General features: G+C 57.1%; 1 protein-coding gene across 1 annotated transcript; it reads left to right on the forward strand.

The window, feature by feature from the left end:
* The first annotated feature begins 5,663 nt into the window (after nt 1-5,663).
* WNT6 (Wnt family member 6) lies at nt 5,664-19,157 on the forward strand. The gene is made up of 4 exons (XM_047721153.1): nt 5,664-6,186; nt 15,869-16,089; nt 16,316-16,650; nt 18,342-19,157. The coding sequence occupies exons 1-4, from the start codon at nt 6,107-6,109 to the stop codon at nt 18,801-18,803; spliced, it is 1,098 nt and encodes a 365-aa protein (XP_047577109.1). The 5' UTR covers nt 5,664-6,106; the 3' UTR covers nt 18,804-19,157.
* The last annotated feature ends 316 nt before the right edge of the window (nt 19,158-19,473 follow it).

The raw sequence follows: 19,473 nt of genomic DNA on the forward strand, positions 1-19,473 counted from the left end.
CATCTGACCAACCTCTCCCAAATTGTAGATATGAATGCCCACTTCCCTCATTTCAAAGTGTTCTCTTTGCTTGGCTTCCGTGAAACCACAGTGCTTTTTCCTCTTTCACTCCTGGAGGCACTTCTCAGTTTCCTCGGTAGCCTCTTTCCCTTGCTCCAACCATTAAATGCTCCTGGAGCCTCCATTCCCTCTGCGCTCTCCTGGGCGATCCTGGCCCTGTGCTTGGCTTAATTACACCCTGCACCAAGATGACTCAGCCCTGGCCTCCCCTCTGAGCTCTAGAGCCATATATCCATCTGCTACTCGACACTGAATATTTCGGAAGCATCTTTAATTCATGTTCCAAACTCCCCACCCTGCCTTGCTGGTCCTTGCTGGTCTTCCTTGCTGGAACTTGCTGGTCTTCCTTACCCCCTTTTCCAGCCTCCCTTCAAGTCCACCTGACCCTACTTCCTCAACAGGGACCAGAACCATTCACTCTATCTATCATCGCTTCCATTCACCCAGCTTAAGGCTGCGGTGGCCTTTTACGTGGGCCCCTGCCAAGCCTCCCCCGAGCTCGGGCTCCCCTGCCATCTCGCCTGCACACCATGGCCAGAGCCATCTTTTCCAAATGTACAACTGATCATGTCACTCCCTGTCCCAGAGGGCAGGGGGAGGGAGATGGAGATCCCAACTATGGTGGCTTCCCGCTCATGCCCAAAGGGAGTAGTTTTTTCCTTAACCCTTTTATTGTTAAGAAAATGAATACAGAAAAGAGCATAGAAGAATGTACAATTGAACACCTTCAAAGCCAACTGCTGTGAAAGGAGAGAGAACCTTGCCTGCCATCCCATCCCAGCTGTTCCTCCAAACAGGACTGCCTCCCTCCCCCACCCCCTAGGAACTCTCTCTCCTGACTTTCATGGGAAGCATCTACTTATTTTTGTCATCTGACCCCAAGTCTCTAACTACTGTAGTTCAACTTTGCCTGGTTTGGTTTTTTTTTTTTTAATATGTCTGTTAGTTCTCCTTTAATCCAGAGCCCCCCACATCTTTTCTTCCCTCCTGTGGTGGATTTGTTTTGTAGAGTTCCCATTGCTTTTAAAATAAGAAAAATACTCCCATGCCTGTAAGGCTTTACTTGGTTTGATCCCCCTAATCTCTCTAGCCTCATCTTCCACTGGGCTGCTCTTCACTCTCTTTCAACCCATGCCAACCTTAGCACAGTGCCCCATACCTTCTCCATACCCCTGCGGGTCTTTTGCAAAGACTGTTCCCTCTGCCTAAAATATTCTTCCTTCTTTTGGGTCTCCCAGCTAACCCCAACTTGGTTTTGTATCTCTGAAGGAGGAAGCTGTCCTCCGAGAAGCCTGTCCTCCTTCTGTCCTCCTTCCCCGACTCTGTGAATCTCCGCAGCCACAGCCTCAGGACCCCTCCCTTCTTCTGGACAACACAGGTCAAGCTTGTGGTTTTCCGTTTGTTTGTAAGATCATACGATTAATGACCAGGAGTTTCATGAGGGTAGGGATTAGGCCTCTATTTGCTCACTCTTGTTTCTCCACTACGTGGCTGGGTGCCTGGCACATAGTAGGTGTTCAATTAAAAACGTGGTGACAGCTGCCCAGCAGACACAATGAGGAGAGACAGACCTGACACTTGAAAGCCATGATCCCCTCTGAGATGGGAGCAGAAGCAGTGTGGAGAAGGATGGAGAAGAGGGTGGAGGCTCCTCCTGGAACACCTGAGGCCATGTCAGAGTCCTTCTGCCCACCCCCAGGCCCAACGCAGGAGCCAGGCCTGGACTGGGACCACTGCAGAGGCTCCTGGGGCCAACCACTCCCATCCGGAGCCACTGGGGCTGAGCTAAGTGGAAACAAATGTTCTCTGGCCTTTCAGCCCAGGCCTGGCGAGCAGCCCCTCCCTCTCAGCCCCTGTTCCCCTTCTCCTCCTTGGGGCCCCTCCCCAACCCCCCTCCAGTTCTTTCTCCCTGACTGATGGGGTGATTGGAAGTTTAGGGCATAGGTAGGGTTGAGAACTATGGAAGATGTGGGGAAGGTGGGCTCCGTGGGGAACTGGGACCTTGAGTGGGGGGATCCCTTGGACAAAGGCCCAGAGGGGATCTCAGAGGAAACTTGGCTTGTAAGGCAGAGATCCCTGGGCATAAGTGAGAACCAGTCCTTTGAGCTCCTACCCTTGGCTGGAAAGGCATACTCTCCTGACTTCAGGTGGGGTGGGGAAAGCTGGAGTACAGTGATAGAGAAGGGAGAGGAAAGTGACCATTTTCTTTCTCCTTCCCTCCATCTCTCTAGTGGGCTAGGCTTTTCTCTCCCTGTTCTCCGGGGACTAGAGATAGGGACCCTTAGGAATTCTCAAGACCCAGTCACCGCCCAGAAGGAATGGCGGTCAGGTCCCCTTGCTGGGGAGAGGGGAGGGAAGGCGGTGCAGAGGGAGGGAGAAAGGGAGGTTACTGGGAGGGGAAGGGTCACAGGCCCAAATTCCTGGGCTCCTGCAGCTTCTTCAGTCATTCTGAGAAACAAAGAAGCAGAGAAAGTGATTTAGAGACAGACACAAATAGAAACCGAACTATGGAGATGGGAGAGACGTGAAAAGACACAGAAAGACGGCAAGAAAGGATCCAACAGACAGAGGGCTCTGCTTTCCCCTGAAGGGACTCCGATGTTATCTCTCTCCAGCTGCCTCTCTCCCTCTCCCCAGTCCCCACCTCTGCTCCTCCTCCCTCTCCCATCCCACAGCCAGACATCCCCGGGCTCCTTCCCCCTCCTTCTTCTGCACCAGGGCCTACACGTGGAGCTAAAGGGTTCTCAGCACTAAAGGCAGAGCAACATAGGAAGAAGTGGAGGGGGCCCAGTGCCCAGAGAACAGACAGAGCCCGGGTCTGAGTGGCAACACTGCCCTCCATGCTGCCCCCTTCTGGGCTGCCGAGTTCCAGTCTTCTGTGACGGTCCCTCCACATGTGTGTCTGAGCGGAGGTGGTGTGAGTCCGGTGGCGGTTGGGGGGGGTGCACATGTAATCTCCTTGAAAGCAGGCACGTGTCTCAGCCGGAGCCAGCCCATCTGTGTGTCTATCTGTACCTGTGCATGAAAAGTGACTCAGCATTGTCTAGGGGAGGCAGGGGTGTCCTATGGTTTCTATGGGGTCATCTGGACGCCAGTTGCCAGGTGTGGGTGTGTGCAAGTGTGCACATGTGTGCACGCATCTTGATCTGTGTGTACCTCCGTCTCTGTCCCCCAGCCCTACTCCATGAAAAGTCTTTTAGGGTGATAGTGGGGGACCGAAGCCTCAGGAACATCTGAACTCGTCTCTCTAAAGAAGAGAGATGGAGGGAAGGACAGAAGTCATTGCTCTGGTTTCTGTCCAGATGCCAGCCAACCCCTAGGTGAAGGTGCAGAGAAGGCAAAAGAGAGTGAGCAGAGGCACCGTCATCTCACCGAGGCCAGGGCTCATGGATTCTGCAACAGGACCCTGGGGGATGGAGAGGTGAGGGCTTGGGGGAATCGAGGGATGGCCAAATATTCTGAAAAATTTGGCCAGAGAGAGTGCTGCAGGAGGGGTGGGGCGATCTGTGTGTGTTTGTAGGAAAGGTGGGGGGTGGGGTCAGAAGGGCCGCCTGCGGGGGAGAAGGCTTCTTGGCAAACGCCCCAGTTTCCTGCGCTGATCCCCGCTCCCTGCCACTGCTCCCAATTCTGTTGTTTCAATAACATCATTTTTATCCACCCCACAGAGAGACTGTGTCTTTGGAGAGGGAGGAGAGGGGCCGGGCCAGGGCATGAGGGGGTGGTAATGGAAAGAGGCTGGGGTCTGGAGACAGCAGGGACTAGATTTGGGGCGCTCCCTCCTCAGGCAGAGGCAGGGCGGTCCCAGAGCCCTGGTCCCCTGATGACAAAGACAAATACATTAAAATTCTTGCCTCGGAGAAGAATGCAGGATAGGGAGAGCATTTCATAATCTGCAATAACAGTAGCAGGGTGGGGGCAGGGGTGGGTAGGGGACTCAGAACCCAGGCAGTGGTTCCCAGGGGTCTGGTCACTGGCCACCTGCAGCCTATAGGAACCCCCAAAACTCTCCAGATGCCTGTTTAGTACTATCTGGCCTGAGTGTGTGTCCAACCTGGGTATGTCTTTGAGTGTGCTGTGTCCAGAGTTGGCCTTGCCCTGCAGAAACAGTAACTGTGTACACAGTTGAGGTGCAGAGGCCATGGGTGACAGCCGGACGCCAAGAAAGGCCAAAATGGGAGGGGGCGACACCTGGGCCCCACGCTCCTCATTGGCTCCCTCCCGCCACTAGGGGACCCACCCAGGGTCCCTTCCCCTTCTCTAGACTGCTCCAGCTCCCTCACCAAAATTCTCTGTCCCCAGTACAGGGGATTAGACTGACACAGCCAGGACACCTCAGGCCATGGGGTTGGACTCACAACAATCCTAGGAGCTTCCTCACGTGCTCATCCACCCTTCCCCAGGTCAGCCTCACCTCCTGGGTTAGGGCATCTATGATCTTCTGTGGCATCCCCTTAGTCCCCCAGCTTCATCACCATTCACTTGTCCTCACTCTCTGGAGGACTCAATCTTGCCTTCTCTCTGCTCACCAAGGATGTTTACCTCTCTGGGCAGCAGCCTCACTCCCAGAGTTTGGGTGCCATCTCCACCCGCAAAAGACCAGGAGCTTTCCTCTGTGTGCCTAAAGTTTCTACCACTTAGGAGATCCACCCCACCCCGCCCCTCTTAAAGGTTGATGCTACTCTAGATGTTGGCGATAGGGAGACTGGCCCTTGTTGTGGAATGCCCTGCACCACCTGTCCCTCGGCACCCTTGGGGCAAGCAGGCGGAGGGGCGGAGCAGGGACTGCAGCCACGGCCAGTCCGCTGGGTGTGATGAATGGAGCTGTCCCTCCTCCCCACGGGGCCTTTGATCTGCCCCCCTCGTGGGGGGGGCAGGGGCATCAAAGACATTTTTGTGGCATTAGAGAATCAGATAAACGCCATCTCACCTGCAGCTGGCTCTTCCACCCCTTCTGGCCCCGGCCAAGTTGGGGAAAGAACGCGAGGCAGGCTATGCGCGGACACGCGAGGGCCGGCTGCAGCGAGATCTGCCCTCCTACTCTCTTGTAAGTCTGCAACCTCAGCTCTATCGCTCGCTCACACGTGCGAGCGCTGGAGCGCAGGCCATTCAGGAGGTTCCTCTGGCTGTCTAATCTCCCCCTTCGCAGCCCTCCCCCGAACGCGGGCTTGAAGAGGCGGGGTGGCTGGGGAGGAGAGTGGAGGCCTAGGGCTTCCTCCTTTCCTCGTGGAAAGACTGAGAAAGGGGCGTGCAGCGCGGAGGCGGGGCCGGTAAGGGGTGACCCCCCCTGGGTCCGCTGATCCGACGATCGAGTTCGGTACCCCTCCCCGGAGCACCCAGCGACCCAGGAGGACTTCCTCTCCCGGCCCCCGCTCCAGCATCTCCCTCCGACCCCCCCCCCCCCCAACTCCCTCATTCCTGGGAAGTTTTCTCTCTTTACAGTCAACAAACCTGTCAAACGTCTCCCTTCCAGCCCGTCCCCCATTCCCCAGCTCCTCTCCACCCCCCCTCTCTCCACCCTGCTTCCCCGCCCCTCCTTGCCCCTGACTCTGGGCGGCGGCAGGGGGCTCCCAGTCCGCGAGAGGCGAAGGAAAGGGGCAAGGCAGGCGGGTCCCGCAGCCACGGGCGCTCTCGGGCCCCGCCCCGGGACCTCGCACCCTCCCTCGGCAGAGCTCCGAGCCTGCAGCCCCGGGGCGCACGGCTCTCTCCCGAGAGTCCCGCCGCCTGACTGTCGCAACTGCCACCCCACGGCCCCCCTGTCCCCCGCCCCCGCCCGGGCCCCGCTCCCCTCCCACCCCCGCCCCCGGCTCTGATTTCTTCTCCCGAGCGAGCTCGGCGGGAGACACAGGCGCTGGCTGCCCCGTCCGCTCTCCGCCTCCGCCGCGCCCTCCTCGCCCGCGATGGGCCCCCCCGCCGCCGCCGGAGCCATCGCCTCCCGGCCGCCGCAGCCGCCACCGCCGCGCTCGCCCTGAAGCCCGCGCCCCCGCGCGCACCGGCTGGCCCCGCAGCCTCGCCCCCTACCGCACCGGCCGGCTGCAGAGTGCTCAAGATGCTGCCGCCCGCGCCCTCCCTCCTCGGGCTGCTGCTGCTGCTGCTTCTGTGTCCCGCGCACGTCGGCGGACTGTGGTGGTGAGTGCTGCGTCGGGCTGTCTGTCCCCGCGCGGCTCCCGAAGCTCAAGGGTGGGGGCTTCGGGACTGACGGGGGGGGGGGGGGGGGGTCTCGGAAGCGCGCTCCAGCTGCCTCCGGCTCTACCTGCGAGCGGAGCCCAGCCCCCGGCAGCGGAGGTGCGTGCAGCTTTCCTGCCGGCCTCTGCCTGGATCATTTCTAAACTGCCACTCAGACGTTCCTCAACCTCCACTCCGCACATACTGTTGTTATTTCCTCCTACCTTTGCCACACACCCTTCCCCATCCTCCCCTTTCCCCCTCCGGTTATGCGCTCAATCCAGGTCCTCAAGGAACTGGCACGTGGGGTAGGAAAGAGCTACCGGGCAGACAGGGGAAAGATCTGTAGTCAGAGATCCGAAGAAAAGAATGTGTAAGGAAGGCCCTGGATTTAGGGGAGGAGGGCTGGATTTGTGGGAAAGAGAGGAACAAGGTGGGAAGCCACGAGGCAAGGAGGGTCAAAGAGCTGTCTCTTCCCCGCCTTACTTTGCTCAACAACCCACCAGCTTCTGAGTGCTACTTCAAAGTGGACAGTAGTGGCGGGAAAAAACGTAAAGGGAAACTGAGTCAGGACCCCCGGCTTTCTCTACATCCTCCTTCCGGAGCAAAGAAGAGGAAGAAAGACAGGAAAGGGATCCCGGCTCCCGGTCCTTCCAGATGTGGGGGTCAGGAATGAGAAAATACAGCCTCGGAGGTACCGGAATCGTGAAGGGTCCTCGTGGAAGTGAGGGAGGCCTGGCCAACTAGGGAATGGGGACGTAGCCTCCAGACCTGGCCCTACCTAGAGCAGACACCTACGGAGCTAAGGAACTTTGAGTCTTGGGGATGGAGAGCGACTAGGAAAGTGGGTGCCGGGTCGGGACCTCTCAGAGATCTGGAGTCCGTAGACTTTTTTTTTTTTCCTTCCCGGTTTTTCCAGGGCTGCAAAGACCCGCCCGGAATAGCTGGGTGTTTAAAGAGGGGGGACTTGGACAATATCACTGGTGCATCAGCCAATCCTAAGAAAGCAGGGTCTGGTCTATTTGCATAGCGCCATATCATTGGCTGGATTCTCTATCCTCCACTCCTCCCCCACCCCCCGTTTTCGAAGGAGGGGTGGGGCAGGCAGATCCCTCTCTTCCAGGGAGATGGGGAGCTGGATGCCCACACAGGGAGCTGCTGGCTGCGATCCCTGTTTCGTGATGCGGGAGAGATGTCCCTCGGGGGTGTCAGGGAAGCAGCAAACCGAGGATGACCCAGGTCCGGGCTAGGGGACTTGCGGCTTTAGATCCTGGCTTAGCATAATTTAGCATAATGATAGTATGGGTCTTGAAATAGCTCTGAGATCTAATCTCCGCCATTTGTTAAATCTGTGACCTTGGATAAGTCAGTTCTCCCTACACCTCAGCGTCTCAACTATAAAAGTGAGAAACAGTCCCCTAATGGGGCGGGATAGGAGGATTTGGTGCGGGGACCTACAAAATGATCTGACGTTGGGAGGTGTTCTGTAAATATTAAGTCCCCTCCTTCACGCTGCGGGTTTTCCTGGCCAGAGTCTGTAGGGGTGAAAAGGAGGATTAATTTAAATTTAAAAATCCAGGGGCTCTTGGGTGGCTCAGTCGTTAAGCATCTGCCTTCCGCTCAGATCTAGATCCCAAGGACCTGGGATGGAGCCCCTCCTAGGGCTCCCTGCTCCGCGGGGAAGCCTGCTGCTCCCTCTCCTACTCCCCCTGCTTGTGTTCCTTCTCGCTGTCTCTGTCACTCTCTCTCTCTCTGTCAAATAAATAAATAAAACTTTAAAAACAATAAATTTAAAATCCAGAGTCCCAACCAAAACTTTGTAAAGGGATCTCTGTCTAGTGTCACAGACTCATACTTTCTCATTTTACCGTTTCTCAAGGCCTGGAGACCGGTCTCTCCCTGATGGTGGTTGTCCTCCTTCTACTCCTTTTCCACTTCCCCAAATCATTCTTATTCTTCCAGGTAAAATACCACATCCTCCATAACACTGTCTCTTTGTCTTTCCTCTTTTGCCTTCTGTGTGCTCCCACTGCACGCCACACACTGGGTAACTATGCTAGTTACTTCATTTTACTGACAACCATCCCCTCTGTGGTCCTTCTTCCCTGCTTCTGGAAGGCAGAGTCTTTGTCTTTGGGCCCTGGAGGCTAAAGGGGCTGGGGAAGTTTTGCAGAGTGTTGCTGAATTAGTTGATTCCCTGAGACTTGTGTCTGTGGGGGTTCCTTTGTTCAGGAGGGGCTGCTGCATGGGTGACAAGCCAGAGGAAGAGAGGCCTGGTCCCTTGGAGACTGACCCTGGAGCTAGGAAGCCGGGAGTGGGGGAGGAGGTGAGGAGGGCAGGTGTAGGAGAACACAGGAGCCTTCATGGCTGCAGCTGCAGGGTGAGCTGGGTGAAGAGTGAGGGGCTGGGGTGATAAGGTGTCCAGCAACTGCCACTCTCAGCTGCTTCTCAGAGAGAACCTGCCTCTCCCACCTGCACAGGCCCCCTCACTCTCTTCTGTCTGTTTCTGACACTTCATTCCTTTGGTCTGATCCCAGATTCCTTTCTCAGGATCTTTGACTCTACTTGCTTACTCTCTTGTCCCCACCCCACCATCGCTCTCCAAGATCTGGTTTGGGCTGGAGGGGTGGACCCAGCATCCCCGGTGGCCTAAGGCTCCTGCCACTCCTTGCCCACCCCTCGCCCCCCTCCAGCACTGCCCCCCATGCCAGCTTTACTTTGGCTAGGAATTTTATCAGGCCCGGGGCTTCCAGGCTGTTCCCTGATGTCTAGGACCTAACTGCTGGCCCTCTTGTCCTTGCTTCTTAGAGAATGCTAGCCAGACCAGAGCTCTAGCAGACAGAAAGGTGGCAGCCATTGTAGTGCACTCTGACATTCTGGTAGCAACCAGGCTGGGGACAGAGAGGACCCCAGGAACTCTGAGTGACTGGACTGCCCAGTTAGGAAAAGAGGGTCCTGTAGGGGAGTGATCCAGGTCCTGGAATAGGCTCAGGTACCCGGCTCTGGATTCCAGAAAAGTTTCCCTTCCACCTTGTTTCCCCCTCCTCCTTCCCCCTCCATGCAATGCATGCTTTTACACTCTGCCTCCGGCCTCTCGGTCTGTGTCTTTCCCATCTGTAACCATATCTTTATAAATCTCAAAATCCCAGATTCCAAGACATTGGCCAGGCTCTCTTGAGGTCATCTTGTCCAGCCCACTGCCTCCAGGCCATCCAGCCTGTGCTCTGGCCCTGACGGATCCCATTCTGAGAGTGAGGCAGAGAGGGAAAGTCTGGCTTCCGGGGGCGCCCTTCCAGACTGCTCTGAACCCCTCCCACCCTCCCCCAGGAAGTTCTTCTCAATGTCTGACCAATCTTTATTTATGCCTTCAATCAGTGGTTGTGGAAAATAGCTCCCTCACAGAATAGCCATATCAGTCTCCCTTCTTCTCCCTTCCTCTTTCTGTTTTATATTTTCTATGAAAGAAACCAACCCTCCCCCTTGTTCCACATGCAAAACAGCACCCAGTCTCACTCCCTTCTGCCATCTCATCTAGCCTTTCTCCCCCCTCCCACCCCTTAGGGAAAGGAAATAGGAGCCAGAGGCCTAGGACAGTTTCATCTCTGGCCCCACAGGGAGTCAGGGAAAGGACCTAGGCTTCTTCCTGATACCCAGGTTTTCCAGCTGAGAGCCCCCCCACCAGCTCCAGGCTGGGCTTGGCCACCCTCTTCCACTGCATCTTTAACTGACCCTTTGTGGGCAGTCCGGTAGCTGGCCCCCATTGAGCTCAGGGTGGGGTGGAGAATGGGGGTGGGGTGGCCATCCAGTACCCCCCTCCAGCCTCCCGCCTTGGCAGCTTCCCCTGGAGGGAGACAATGGGGCTGTGAGAGAAAAGGGCAGGGGCAAAAGGAGGCTGGCTTGATTCGGCCCAGAGCCCACCAGAGGGCTGGCACTGGGGCATTTCCTGGGGGGGGGGGAGCAGCCCCCTCCTGCCCCATTCTCATCAGAAGCCAGGAGTTGGTGGAGGGAGAGGTCAGTGGGAGGTTTGATCACCAGGGCCCAGTAAGGGGGATTCCAGAATGTGTACTTTGATAGAGAAATGCAGCTGTGGACGGGATGAAGCGAGGGCGGGGGGTGTGGGCAGCAAGGCCCTGGTCAGTCTGGCAGCAGGGCTCCCAGCCAGCAGAGGGGCGGGGGCGCGAGGGAACACAATATCCTGTGCCTGGGGACTGGGCAGAGCGCCCTCTAGCCTGTGTCCTCCTTCCTGCCCGGGGCCGGGTGGGGTGAGACCTTGGGTGCTTCCCCTGATGTGCCTGAGGTGGAGCTAAGGGAGGGAAAGGTCGCTGGGAGGGATCTTCTGTTTTCCACCTGGCCTCAAAAGCTGTTTCCTCTGGTTCCAAGCCCCTGATTTAAGCCAGAAATTAGATCGAGGAAGGACCTGGAGATCGTCTAAGCCAATCTTCTCACTTATGTTTAGAAGTCCCGCAAAGTCCAGGGACAGGAGGGGACTTGCCTCGGGCCACCCAGGAGCAGGCAGTGAGGACCAGGGCTGGGAGTCGGCCTTCTGCTCAGTACCTCTTCCCTGCATTCATTCAGTGAGGGGTGGGGGTCAGGAGAAGGGTATAGGGCCATTCTTCCCATGGTTATTCCCCACCTCAGCATGGGAGAGCAGAGGGACATGACAGATTCTCCTCAGAGAACCCACTGGAGGGTCAGTGTGTCCATTCCTTCTCCTCCCACGGCCCTGACCCACAGGAAGCCCTCTTGGTGGGTGAAGGCCTTCAAGGAAGGGAGAGCCCCTGCCTCTCCAAGAGCTACAAGAAGTGGAGTGTGTGAGGAGCCGGGAAGGGCAGTGTCCAGGATGGGGCAGTGGGAACCAGATTGTGGGAGAGGGGTACATGGGGTGTCTGGTGGAATGGGCGGTGGGGAGGTAGGGGTTAAAAAGGAGCTGGGGCATCACTGGCTTTGATGTGGGGGTGGGGGTAGGGGTTGGGGGAGAGGGAGCAGTAATTACCGAGTTAGACAGAGCAGGACAGGACGGGCGGGCGGGCACAGGCCCGGGCCTAGCCGCCTCAAGCAGCCGTCAGGCAACATTTTTCTGCCCCTTCTCCACCACCCACCTCCCCCACCCCCATGCAGCCCCCACCCATAGCCCTGGGGCTCAGGGCTCCCTCTGCTGGCTTCTAGGAGGTGGGGGTCAGACTAGGGACCCTGGGGATGAGTGTGAAGAAATGGGGGGGGGCATGAGGCCCTTCAGAGGAGGCTGGGCATAAAAAGGGTCTGTGATCTCCTTAGCCTCAATAACCCACCCAGGAGTGCTCTCTGGGGGAAAGGGAGGGGTCCTGGTGGGAGCTTCTGGTCCAGGGGCACAGCCGGCAAAAGAGGACATAACGCAGGGATCCTAGCTGAGGAGTAAGGGCAGAGAGTTGGTGAAAAGGGTGTTCTCTGGAGCCCACAAAAGCTGCCTGGGCTTCTACTCCTTGTCCTGCACTGGGCAGGCTCAAGAGATGAACCCAGGTGTGGCCGGGAAGGCGACACCCTCTTGCTGGAGCTCACGGTTGGGATAGACCCCTTTCCTGTGTACCAGAGAAACAGGCAGGTGTCATTTATTTCCATTTCATAGTTGTGGAAACTGAGGTCCAGAAGGTTAGGACTCATTCATTCAACAAATATTAAGTTCCAGCTTCACGTGTGAGGGACTTGCTAACATCCTAGAACAAGCAAATGACAGAGCCCAGATCCAAACCCCAATCGCAGACTTCCCAAACTCTGAAGGTGTGCTATTGATGACATTATATGACCAGAAAACAAGACAAAATAGTCAAATGAGCGACACCGGGGTGATGCGGTACAGGAGGGGGAGGTCAGTGAGGGCTGGGGCTCAGGGGCGGCTCCTTGCGGCAATAAGATCTGAGGTGAGCTTGGAGACATGATTTCAATGACTTCAGGGTTGGGAGGGCGTGGCTCTGAGTCCAGAAAGTTAGAGGTGTAATCTGGGATGAATGCAGAGTTAGCCAACCCTGCTAAGAGTGAGGAAGGGCAGCGGGGAGAAGGGCAGGTGAGGGCCCCTGAGGTCTTCTGATAATCTCATGTGGTCATCACCCTCCAGCCCCTTTGGTTTCAAAAATATTCACCTAGGGGCACCTGGGCGGCTCAGTCGGTTAAGCACTTGCCTTCAGCTCAGGTCATGATCCTGGGGTCCTAGGATGGAGCCCGGGCATGCTGGGCTCCTCATTCAGCATGCTCCTCCCCCTGCTCATCCTTTTTCTCTCTCTCTTTCTTGCAAACAAATATTTTAAAAAATTTTTTTTAAATATTCACCTGAATTCCTTGCAGTAGGGATCTGTCCATTGAGTGGCCTGAGTCTCACCTCCCTCCTTGGATGTCTGTTTGTATAATGAGGGGTGAGGTGGTTAGAACAGGGCTAGGTGGTTTCTGGCATTCCCTTTGGCCCTCTGAAACTAGGCATGAGAAGGCAGTTTAGGCCAGAATCTGGGGCCTCCAGGGCTTAGATCTACAGATGTTGCCAGTAGGAACTGGCTGGTCCCCTAAAGCCACCTCACTTGGCTATTGACTCTACCAATCAAGGTCCCTGGGAGGGATATCTTGGCCAAGCCGGTTAGAATGGCCAACCCTAGGCTTGTCCCTTCTTGTCTGCATACTGATTTCTCTTGGGATTAGCCTCATTTTTTCTATGCCCAGGAATGGCTATTTGATTAAGATCTCAGATCCTACATACTACACATTCTCTGTTTCCTACCACCACTGGGCTCCAGCCCCCCAAACATGCAGACGCTCCCATATGGGCCCATCTTCCCTGGGCTGACCCGGGGCCAATGCCGACTCAAAGACCAAAAAAGCAGAGTTGATTCCCTAAGGAAGCAGAAGGGAAGAAAGGAGGATAAAGGAAGAGGGGAGATGGGGAGATGCCCCCCCCCACTCTTCTGGACTTTTCTTTCCTGTGACTTGGGGATGGGAGCGAGGACAGCAGGGAAGGGAGGAAGCTGGTCCCTTGGGATTCTAGCTGCTACTATTGCCTATCCCTCCTCCTGACCAGCTCGTAAACAAGCCTCTTTCCCAGGCAGCCAGCCAGCCTGGGGAGCCAGACCCAGACCAGCAACTAACTCTGGGGCAGCCCCTCAGCCCTGAAAAGGGCTGGCCCCGCCTCCTGGAGGGCCCTACCCTTCCTGCTCCTTGGGATCCTCTCCTATCTCTAGCCCCTGGCAAGCAGACAAGGTCTGGAGCTTTTTGCTTTTCTCCTGGCATACCCCCACCCTCTCTTGCTTCCCCAGGGTAGGAGGAGTGAGATGAGAGGGATGGGGTCAGAGTAACCTTGAGAGGATAAGGCCAGTCAACCTTGGGAAAGTAGGGAGTTAGCAGAGGGCAGGGTTGGGATGGGGAGGCTGGGGAGCTTAGTGGCATGGGCAGGGGATGTGAAGGGGAGGGAAGATGAATTTGCAGAGCCCCAGACTCCCAGGTGGCAGGCAAGGACCTGGACAGCCCCAGGGAGGCTGATTCCCTGCCTTTGCATCCAGTGTGGGGGGAGGGGCTGGGGAGAGAGGAAGCTAATCTGGAGTCCTGGAATCACAGGTGGAGAGGGGCCTGGCCTCCAGTTGAGGACATTGTCCCTAGACGGCTCATTCATTCATTCAAAAACATGTATTAAAGGGTTTCATTGTGTTATTATAGTGATCATTCACAACGTGCAAACTTTCATAATAAAAACTGGGGGAAATACGAAGTAAGCACCTAAAAATCTGCTATGGGAAGCAAAAGAAAATGTCACTTCTAACTCCCAAGGTGCTCATTGTCTTATTTTATGACCCTATACAGCCATGCTGGAAGCTGCCTCAAATCCTTGTTGTAATGAGGTGGATAAGTGGATTGTTGTGGGGGGGGGGATAGATAATCTGTGGATAGATAGAGAGATAAGGACTGATCTACACTTGAAGGTCATTGGGCCCCTGAAAACCAGCTTGGGCTGCCGTACCCCACCCGTGGCCCACTCCCCATCACTCCATCCACCACTTCTCTAGGGTTGGGAAGGGGTTGGAGCTGGACCCTTCCAAGCTGTGGTGGGAACATGGGAACGCAGTGATGAGCAGCTCTTAAGCGTGGAGGAAGGAAGGTCTGGACTGTAAGTCTCTTCACTGAGAGAAGAATCACGGCTTCAGGATTACTTGGATAGGGAGACTGACAATGATCTGACAGGGTGGGGTCTGGTGTGGGGGGAGAGTAGGAGACCTTAGAGGACAGAGCTTATACATTTTCCTGGAACTCCCTCTTCAAGCATCTCACTCCCCAGAGTTAAGAAGTTCTATCTTAAGACCTAAATTCCACTCTCTGCTGTTCAAGCCCATTACATCTCCTTGTCCTGGGGTCTGAACATGCCTGGGCAGCCTGTACTTTCGGAGCAAATGGCGGGGGGGCACAAAAGCTGAACTGAAAATTAGGCCACCTTGACCTTTGGCACCGAGCTCCCACTTTCCTCTACGTTTTCTATCTCCTGGTGCCACTTCTCCCCAGTGGGGAGTCTTTATCTGCCCTCTGCTGAAGGGTTTTGGGGGATCTTGAATGACGCTCAGGTCCAAATGCTCCCCCCACTCATTCCTATAGCGAGCACCCCGGTCAAGTCCGAGCAATCAGATTAAAGCAATTCCACTGGGTTCCCTCTCTCCAAACCAGTCACTGCCAGAGATGTCAGAGCTTGGCTTGCTGCCCTGCTGCTCTGAAGAGGTCGCAGACCCTGGAGCAGAAGGGTCGGTGTCACTTACTTCACAGTCATGCTTCAGAGTCTCAGTCCCCAGCTACTTCCTCCTGCTCTCCAGTTCAGGGAAGCAGGCTATCATGGTGCCAGGGGCCCACTGTAGAGATAAAAGCCCAACCTTCCCATTTTACAGGACAAGCTGACCTGGCCAGGGGGTTGTGGCTGCCTGCAGAGCTCCCCTTCCTAGCCATTCTAAAATCCTATGGCCTTCCATATCCCTGGGATTGGCCCTGTCTTTCCTGCATCAGGGTGTTCAGCAGCCAAAACCAGCTTGTTGTCCACTAAGACCAGATCCTTCTTTGATACTGCCTACTTTTCTCTGCATCTTTTTATGATTTATGACTGTTTTTTACTCTGACAGTTTTCTTGATCTTCCTCCTGTTCATTTCTTCCTTGCCTACTTTTTGGCTCACCTGGTGCTGCGTGCTTGACCTTGAGTCAAATTCCTATAAGGATTTATTAATGAAGATATGCACAGAAGGATAAGACTGAATCCTTACCTTATAGCAATTTTAGTCTAAAATCTAGTTAAGAGGGGCCCCTCAATCGTTAAGCGTCTGCTTTCAGCTCAGGTCATGATCCCAGGGTCCTGAGATCAAGCCCCGCCTCCGCTCTCTGCCCAGCGGGAAGCCTGCTTCTCCCTTGCCCACTCCCCCTGCTTGTGTTCCCTCTCTAGCTATCTCTCTCTGTCAAATAAATAAAATCTTTTAAAAAAATGAAATAAAATCTACTTAAGAGGGAACATGGAACGGTAGAACCAGACAGGACAATCTCAAACCCTGTTCGGGTGGGGGAGACAAGAGCCGCATGCCAGCCCTTAACCCTGGGCTGAGCCGGGCTGGTCTCCGTCCCCATCGCCCCAAGCCCTCTGAGTCATACCTTCCATTCTTTGCTTTCCAGGGCGGTGGGCAGCCCCCTGGTCATGGACCCCACCAGCATCTGCAGGAAAGCACGGCGGCTGGCAGGACGGCAAGCCGAGCTGTGCCAGGCCGAGCCAGAAGTGGTGGCGGAGCTAGCCCGGGGCGCCCGGCTTGGGGTGCGAGAGTGCCAGTTCCAGTTCCGTTTCCGCCGCTGGAACTGCTCCAGCCACAGCAAGGCCTTTGGGCGCATCCTGCAGCAGGGTCAGTGGGGGCAGAGCACCCAGGGAGCGGCTTTTGCTTCTCTGGGGGATCAGTGGGGAGGGAAGTTGGAGGAGCCTGCCTGAGCCCCACCCGTCCCACGAGTCTGTGCGCACCCTGTCCCGACCCTGTCGTCTCCCAGCCACGCAGCCTTGCCCCTCCCCGCACCCCGCGCCCCCCCAACCCGGCCTCGGTCTTGCCCGCTGACTGCCCCTCCCTGCGCCCGCAGACATTCGGGAGACGGCTTTCGTGTTTGCGATTACGGCTGCGGGCGCCAGCCACGCGGTCACGCAGGCCTGCTCCATGGGTGAGCTGCTGCAGTGCGGCTGCCAGGCACCCCGCGGGCGGGCCCCGCCCCGTCCCCCCGGTCTGCCGGGCACCCCCGGGCCCCCGGGCCCCGCCGGCTCCCCCGACGGCAGCGCCGCCTGGGAGTGGGGAGGCTGCGGCGACGACGTGGACTTCGGGGACGAGAAGTCGAGGCTCTTCATGGATGCGCGGCACAAGCGGGGGCGCGGAGACATCCGTGCCTTAGTGCAACTTCACAACAACGAGGCGGGCCGGCTGGTGAGTGGGGGCAGGGCTGGATTAAGAGCCTGTGGGGGTGTGAATGTGCGAGTATGGGTGGGTGTGAGCAGACGTGGGTGAGGGTAGCGTCTGTGGGAGCGTGTTGGTGGACGTATGTGGAAGTGGGGGTGTGCGCGAGGCCGTGTAGGTGTGGGAGTGTGTTAGGGGTGTGGAAGCCACGTGGTAGAGAGGGACCACTTGGGGAGGTGGGCTGGGGGTGTGGAGGGGTGCTGGGAGGCAAGGGGGCCAGCCTGGAAGAAGGAGTCCCTTGGGAGGCTGGGAGGGTCTGGCGCTGGTGGTCTAATGGGCAGGGTTGGGAGGGGACTCCCAGGGCAGAAGACTCTGGGCTTTTAGGGACCTCAGGTAGGGCAGACAAACCTCTGAGACCGGACAGATGGGACAAAGCTTGGGCTAGGTGGAGACCTGGCGGCCCCAGTGGGGGCAGACGATGGTGACAAAAGCTGGGGACGAAAGAAAAGATAGAAGTTGGGGCAAAGGTATGGGGTCTGGAGGTGGAGGAGTCCGGTGAGGCCGGGAGGGGCTAGAACAGGCCCAAGAGGGATGGGCTTGGAAAGCTGTGAAAAGACTAAGAGTAGAAATTGGTGAAGGTAGGAGGGAGTCAGGCAGAGGCCAGGAAAGCTGTGACCGAATCTGGGTACTTGCCAACTGGCTACCCACCAACCCCGGAGTGGGTCCTGCTGGGGATCCTGGCAGCCTCTCCCTTTCCCTCTGCAAGGAGGAGGGCCCCACGAGCTCCTTCTTAGGGACAAGAAACTGTCTAGGTCAGAAGTTTCCAGCCCCGCGTGTGAGGAAGGACAGAGGCCTGGGGTGGGGGTGGGGCATGGTAAGGGGGCGGGGCACACAAGTCTGTAGATCAGGTTGGCTTCTGGACTCTGAGCTTCCAGAGATGATCTTCCTGGGTCATCTGACACCATAAATTTCTAGAGGGGTTGTGATCTTAGACCTCAGCTTCAGACACAAAATAGCAAATAAGGGGCAGGAGTTCTGGGTTCCAGTTCTCAGTAATGCATTCACAGTGGCCCTCCAGCACCCTAGGCCTCAATTCTAGGGTACTCTGGGGATGCCCCCACACACATCCTGTGTCCTCCAGGGTTCAGGCCTGAGGCATCAGACAGGGGCTAAGAGGGGGCCCAGAGAGGAATGTCCGGACAGGCCCACATACCTGTCAGAGACGGGTGGGGAGGGGTGGCAGAGACAGACGCCCAGGAGGCCGGCTCTGCGACCTTGCTCAGCCCTGCCTGGGGCCGTGAGGGGCAGCGAGGAGAGGGGGGCGGGTTGGTAGGGTGGTAGGAGGAAGAGAGTGCGACAGCTGCAACCCTTCCCCGCCTCCCTCCAGGGAGAATCTCACCCCTGCCGCCCATTCTGCTTGCTCTCCCATTCCCTGACTTTGGATCCTGCGGTCTTTGTGCTACTTGGTACAGCGCCCCACTCCCCCCACTTCTCTTACTCTTCCATCTTGGTCATTTTTCCTTCTTTCAGAGCTTTTGCTCCCTGGATTTCCTCATCTCCACCGTGCGCTCTTCTTTTTATCTTTGGTCTGCTCTTTTCTCTCTTCTGTCCACCCCACCCCTTCCCACCCTCCCCACCTTATTCTAGGTCGGTCCTCTGGGCCTTTCCAAACCACGCACCCCTGATCTGTCCCCAACCGCCCGCTCCTTTGCTCCCCGCAGGCTGTGCGGAGCCATACGCGCACCGAGTGTAAGTGCCACGGGCTGTCGGGCTCGTGCGCGCTGCGGACCTGCTGGCAGAAGCTGCCCCCGTTCCGCGAGGTGGGCGCGCGGCTGCTCGAGCGCTTCCACGGCGCCTCGCGTGTTATGGGAACCAACGACGGCAAGGCTCTGCTGCCCGCGGTCCGCACTCTCAAGCCGCCGGGCCGCGCGGACCTCCTCTACGCAGCCGACTCGCCCGACTTCTGCGCTCCCAACCGGCGCACCGGCTCGCCCGGCACGCGTGGCCGCGCCTGCAACAGCACTGCTCCGGACCTCAGCGGCTGCGACCTGCTGTGCTGCGGCCGCGGGCACCGCCAGGAGAGCGTGCAACTCGAGGAGAACTGCCTATGCCGCTTCCATTGGTGCTGCGTCGTGCAGTGCCATCGCTGCCGCGTGCACAAGGAGCTAAGCCTCTGCCTCTGACGCGCCACCCGGCGCCTGCGGGACCTCTGGACCCCAGCGGGGGCGCTGCCCACCTTCTCCTGGCCACAGGCCATCTCCCATGCCTCCGGAAGCTGAGAGGCGGTGGGGCTGGAGATACACCGCTGCCCAGGAAGGCCCAGGGCGCTGGAGAACAGCAACCCCCCCCCCGCACCCCCGGCCCCAGGGAGCGCTCTGGAGGGCTTCCGGGAGGAGGCTACACAGTCCCTCTCGCTCTTTGGCTCCTATATGGAAACCAAAGAGCCAGTCTCTAGACCTCGGGATGCAGGAATCCTTAGAACTGTTGGCCATGGGGTGGGTGGGTGAGTTTCGTATCAATAAAAGTATTTAAACCAATAGGACTGGGCCCACAGTTTGGGAGGGGAGCTGGGCTCCCCGGGGGGGCTGCCATGGGGCCAGGCTTCCAAAGAAGTGTGTAAAGGAAGCTGGTTTTGACAGAACTAGCATCCTTAGGTCCCCGTCTTCTCACCTATTGGATTAGGCTCTCCTGGTCACCTGGTGATGAGCCACTCTTGTCACATTTCTCGGCCTGGATCTGCAAGCTGGGGAAGACCTAAGCCATCCCTCTTTAAAGGAACAGATTGAACAGGTCTAGGAAAGCAAACCAGAAGCCTCCGGTAGTGTACTTAGCTCTCAGATCAGTCCTCATCTT

Source organism: Lutra lutra, chromosome 3 (assembly GCF_902655055.1).
Source record: "Lutra lutra chromosome 3, mLutLut1.2, whole genome shotgun sequence".
In the NCBI taxonomy this organism is placed as follows: domain Eukaryota; kingdom Metazoa; phylum Chordata; class Mammalia; order Carnivora; family Mustelidae; genus Lutra; species Lutra lutra.

Bases quoted from the DNA above. Each gene is read 5' to 3' on its own strand.
- WNT6 (XM_047721153.1), top strand. From the start codon at position 6,107: ATGCTGCCGCCCGCGCCCTCCCTCCTCGGGCTGCTGCTGCTGCTGCTT. The intron at 6,187-15,868 runs GTGAGTGCTGCG...TTTGCTTTCCAG, and splicing joins CACGTCGGCGGACTGTGGTG to GGCGGTGGGCAGCCCCCTGG. The intron at 16,090-16,315 runs GTCAGTGGGGGC...CTGCGCCCGCAG, and splicing joins TGGGCGCATCCTGCAGCAGG to ACATTCGGGAGACGGCTTTC.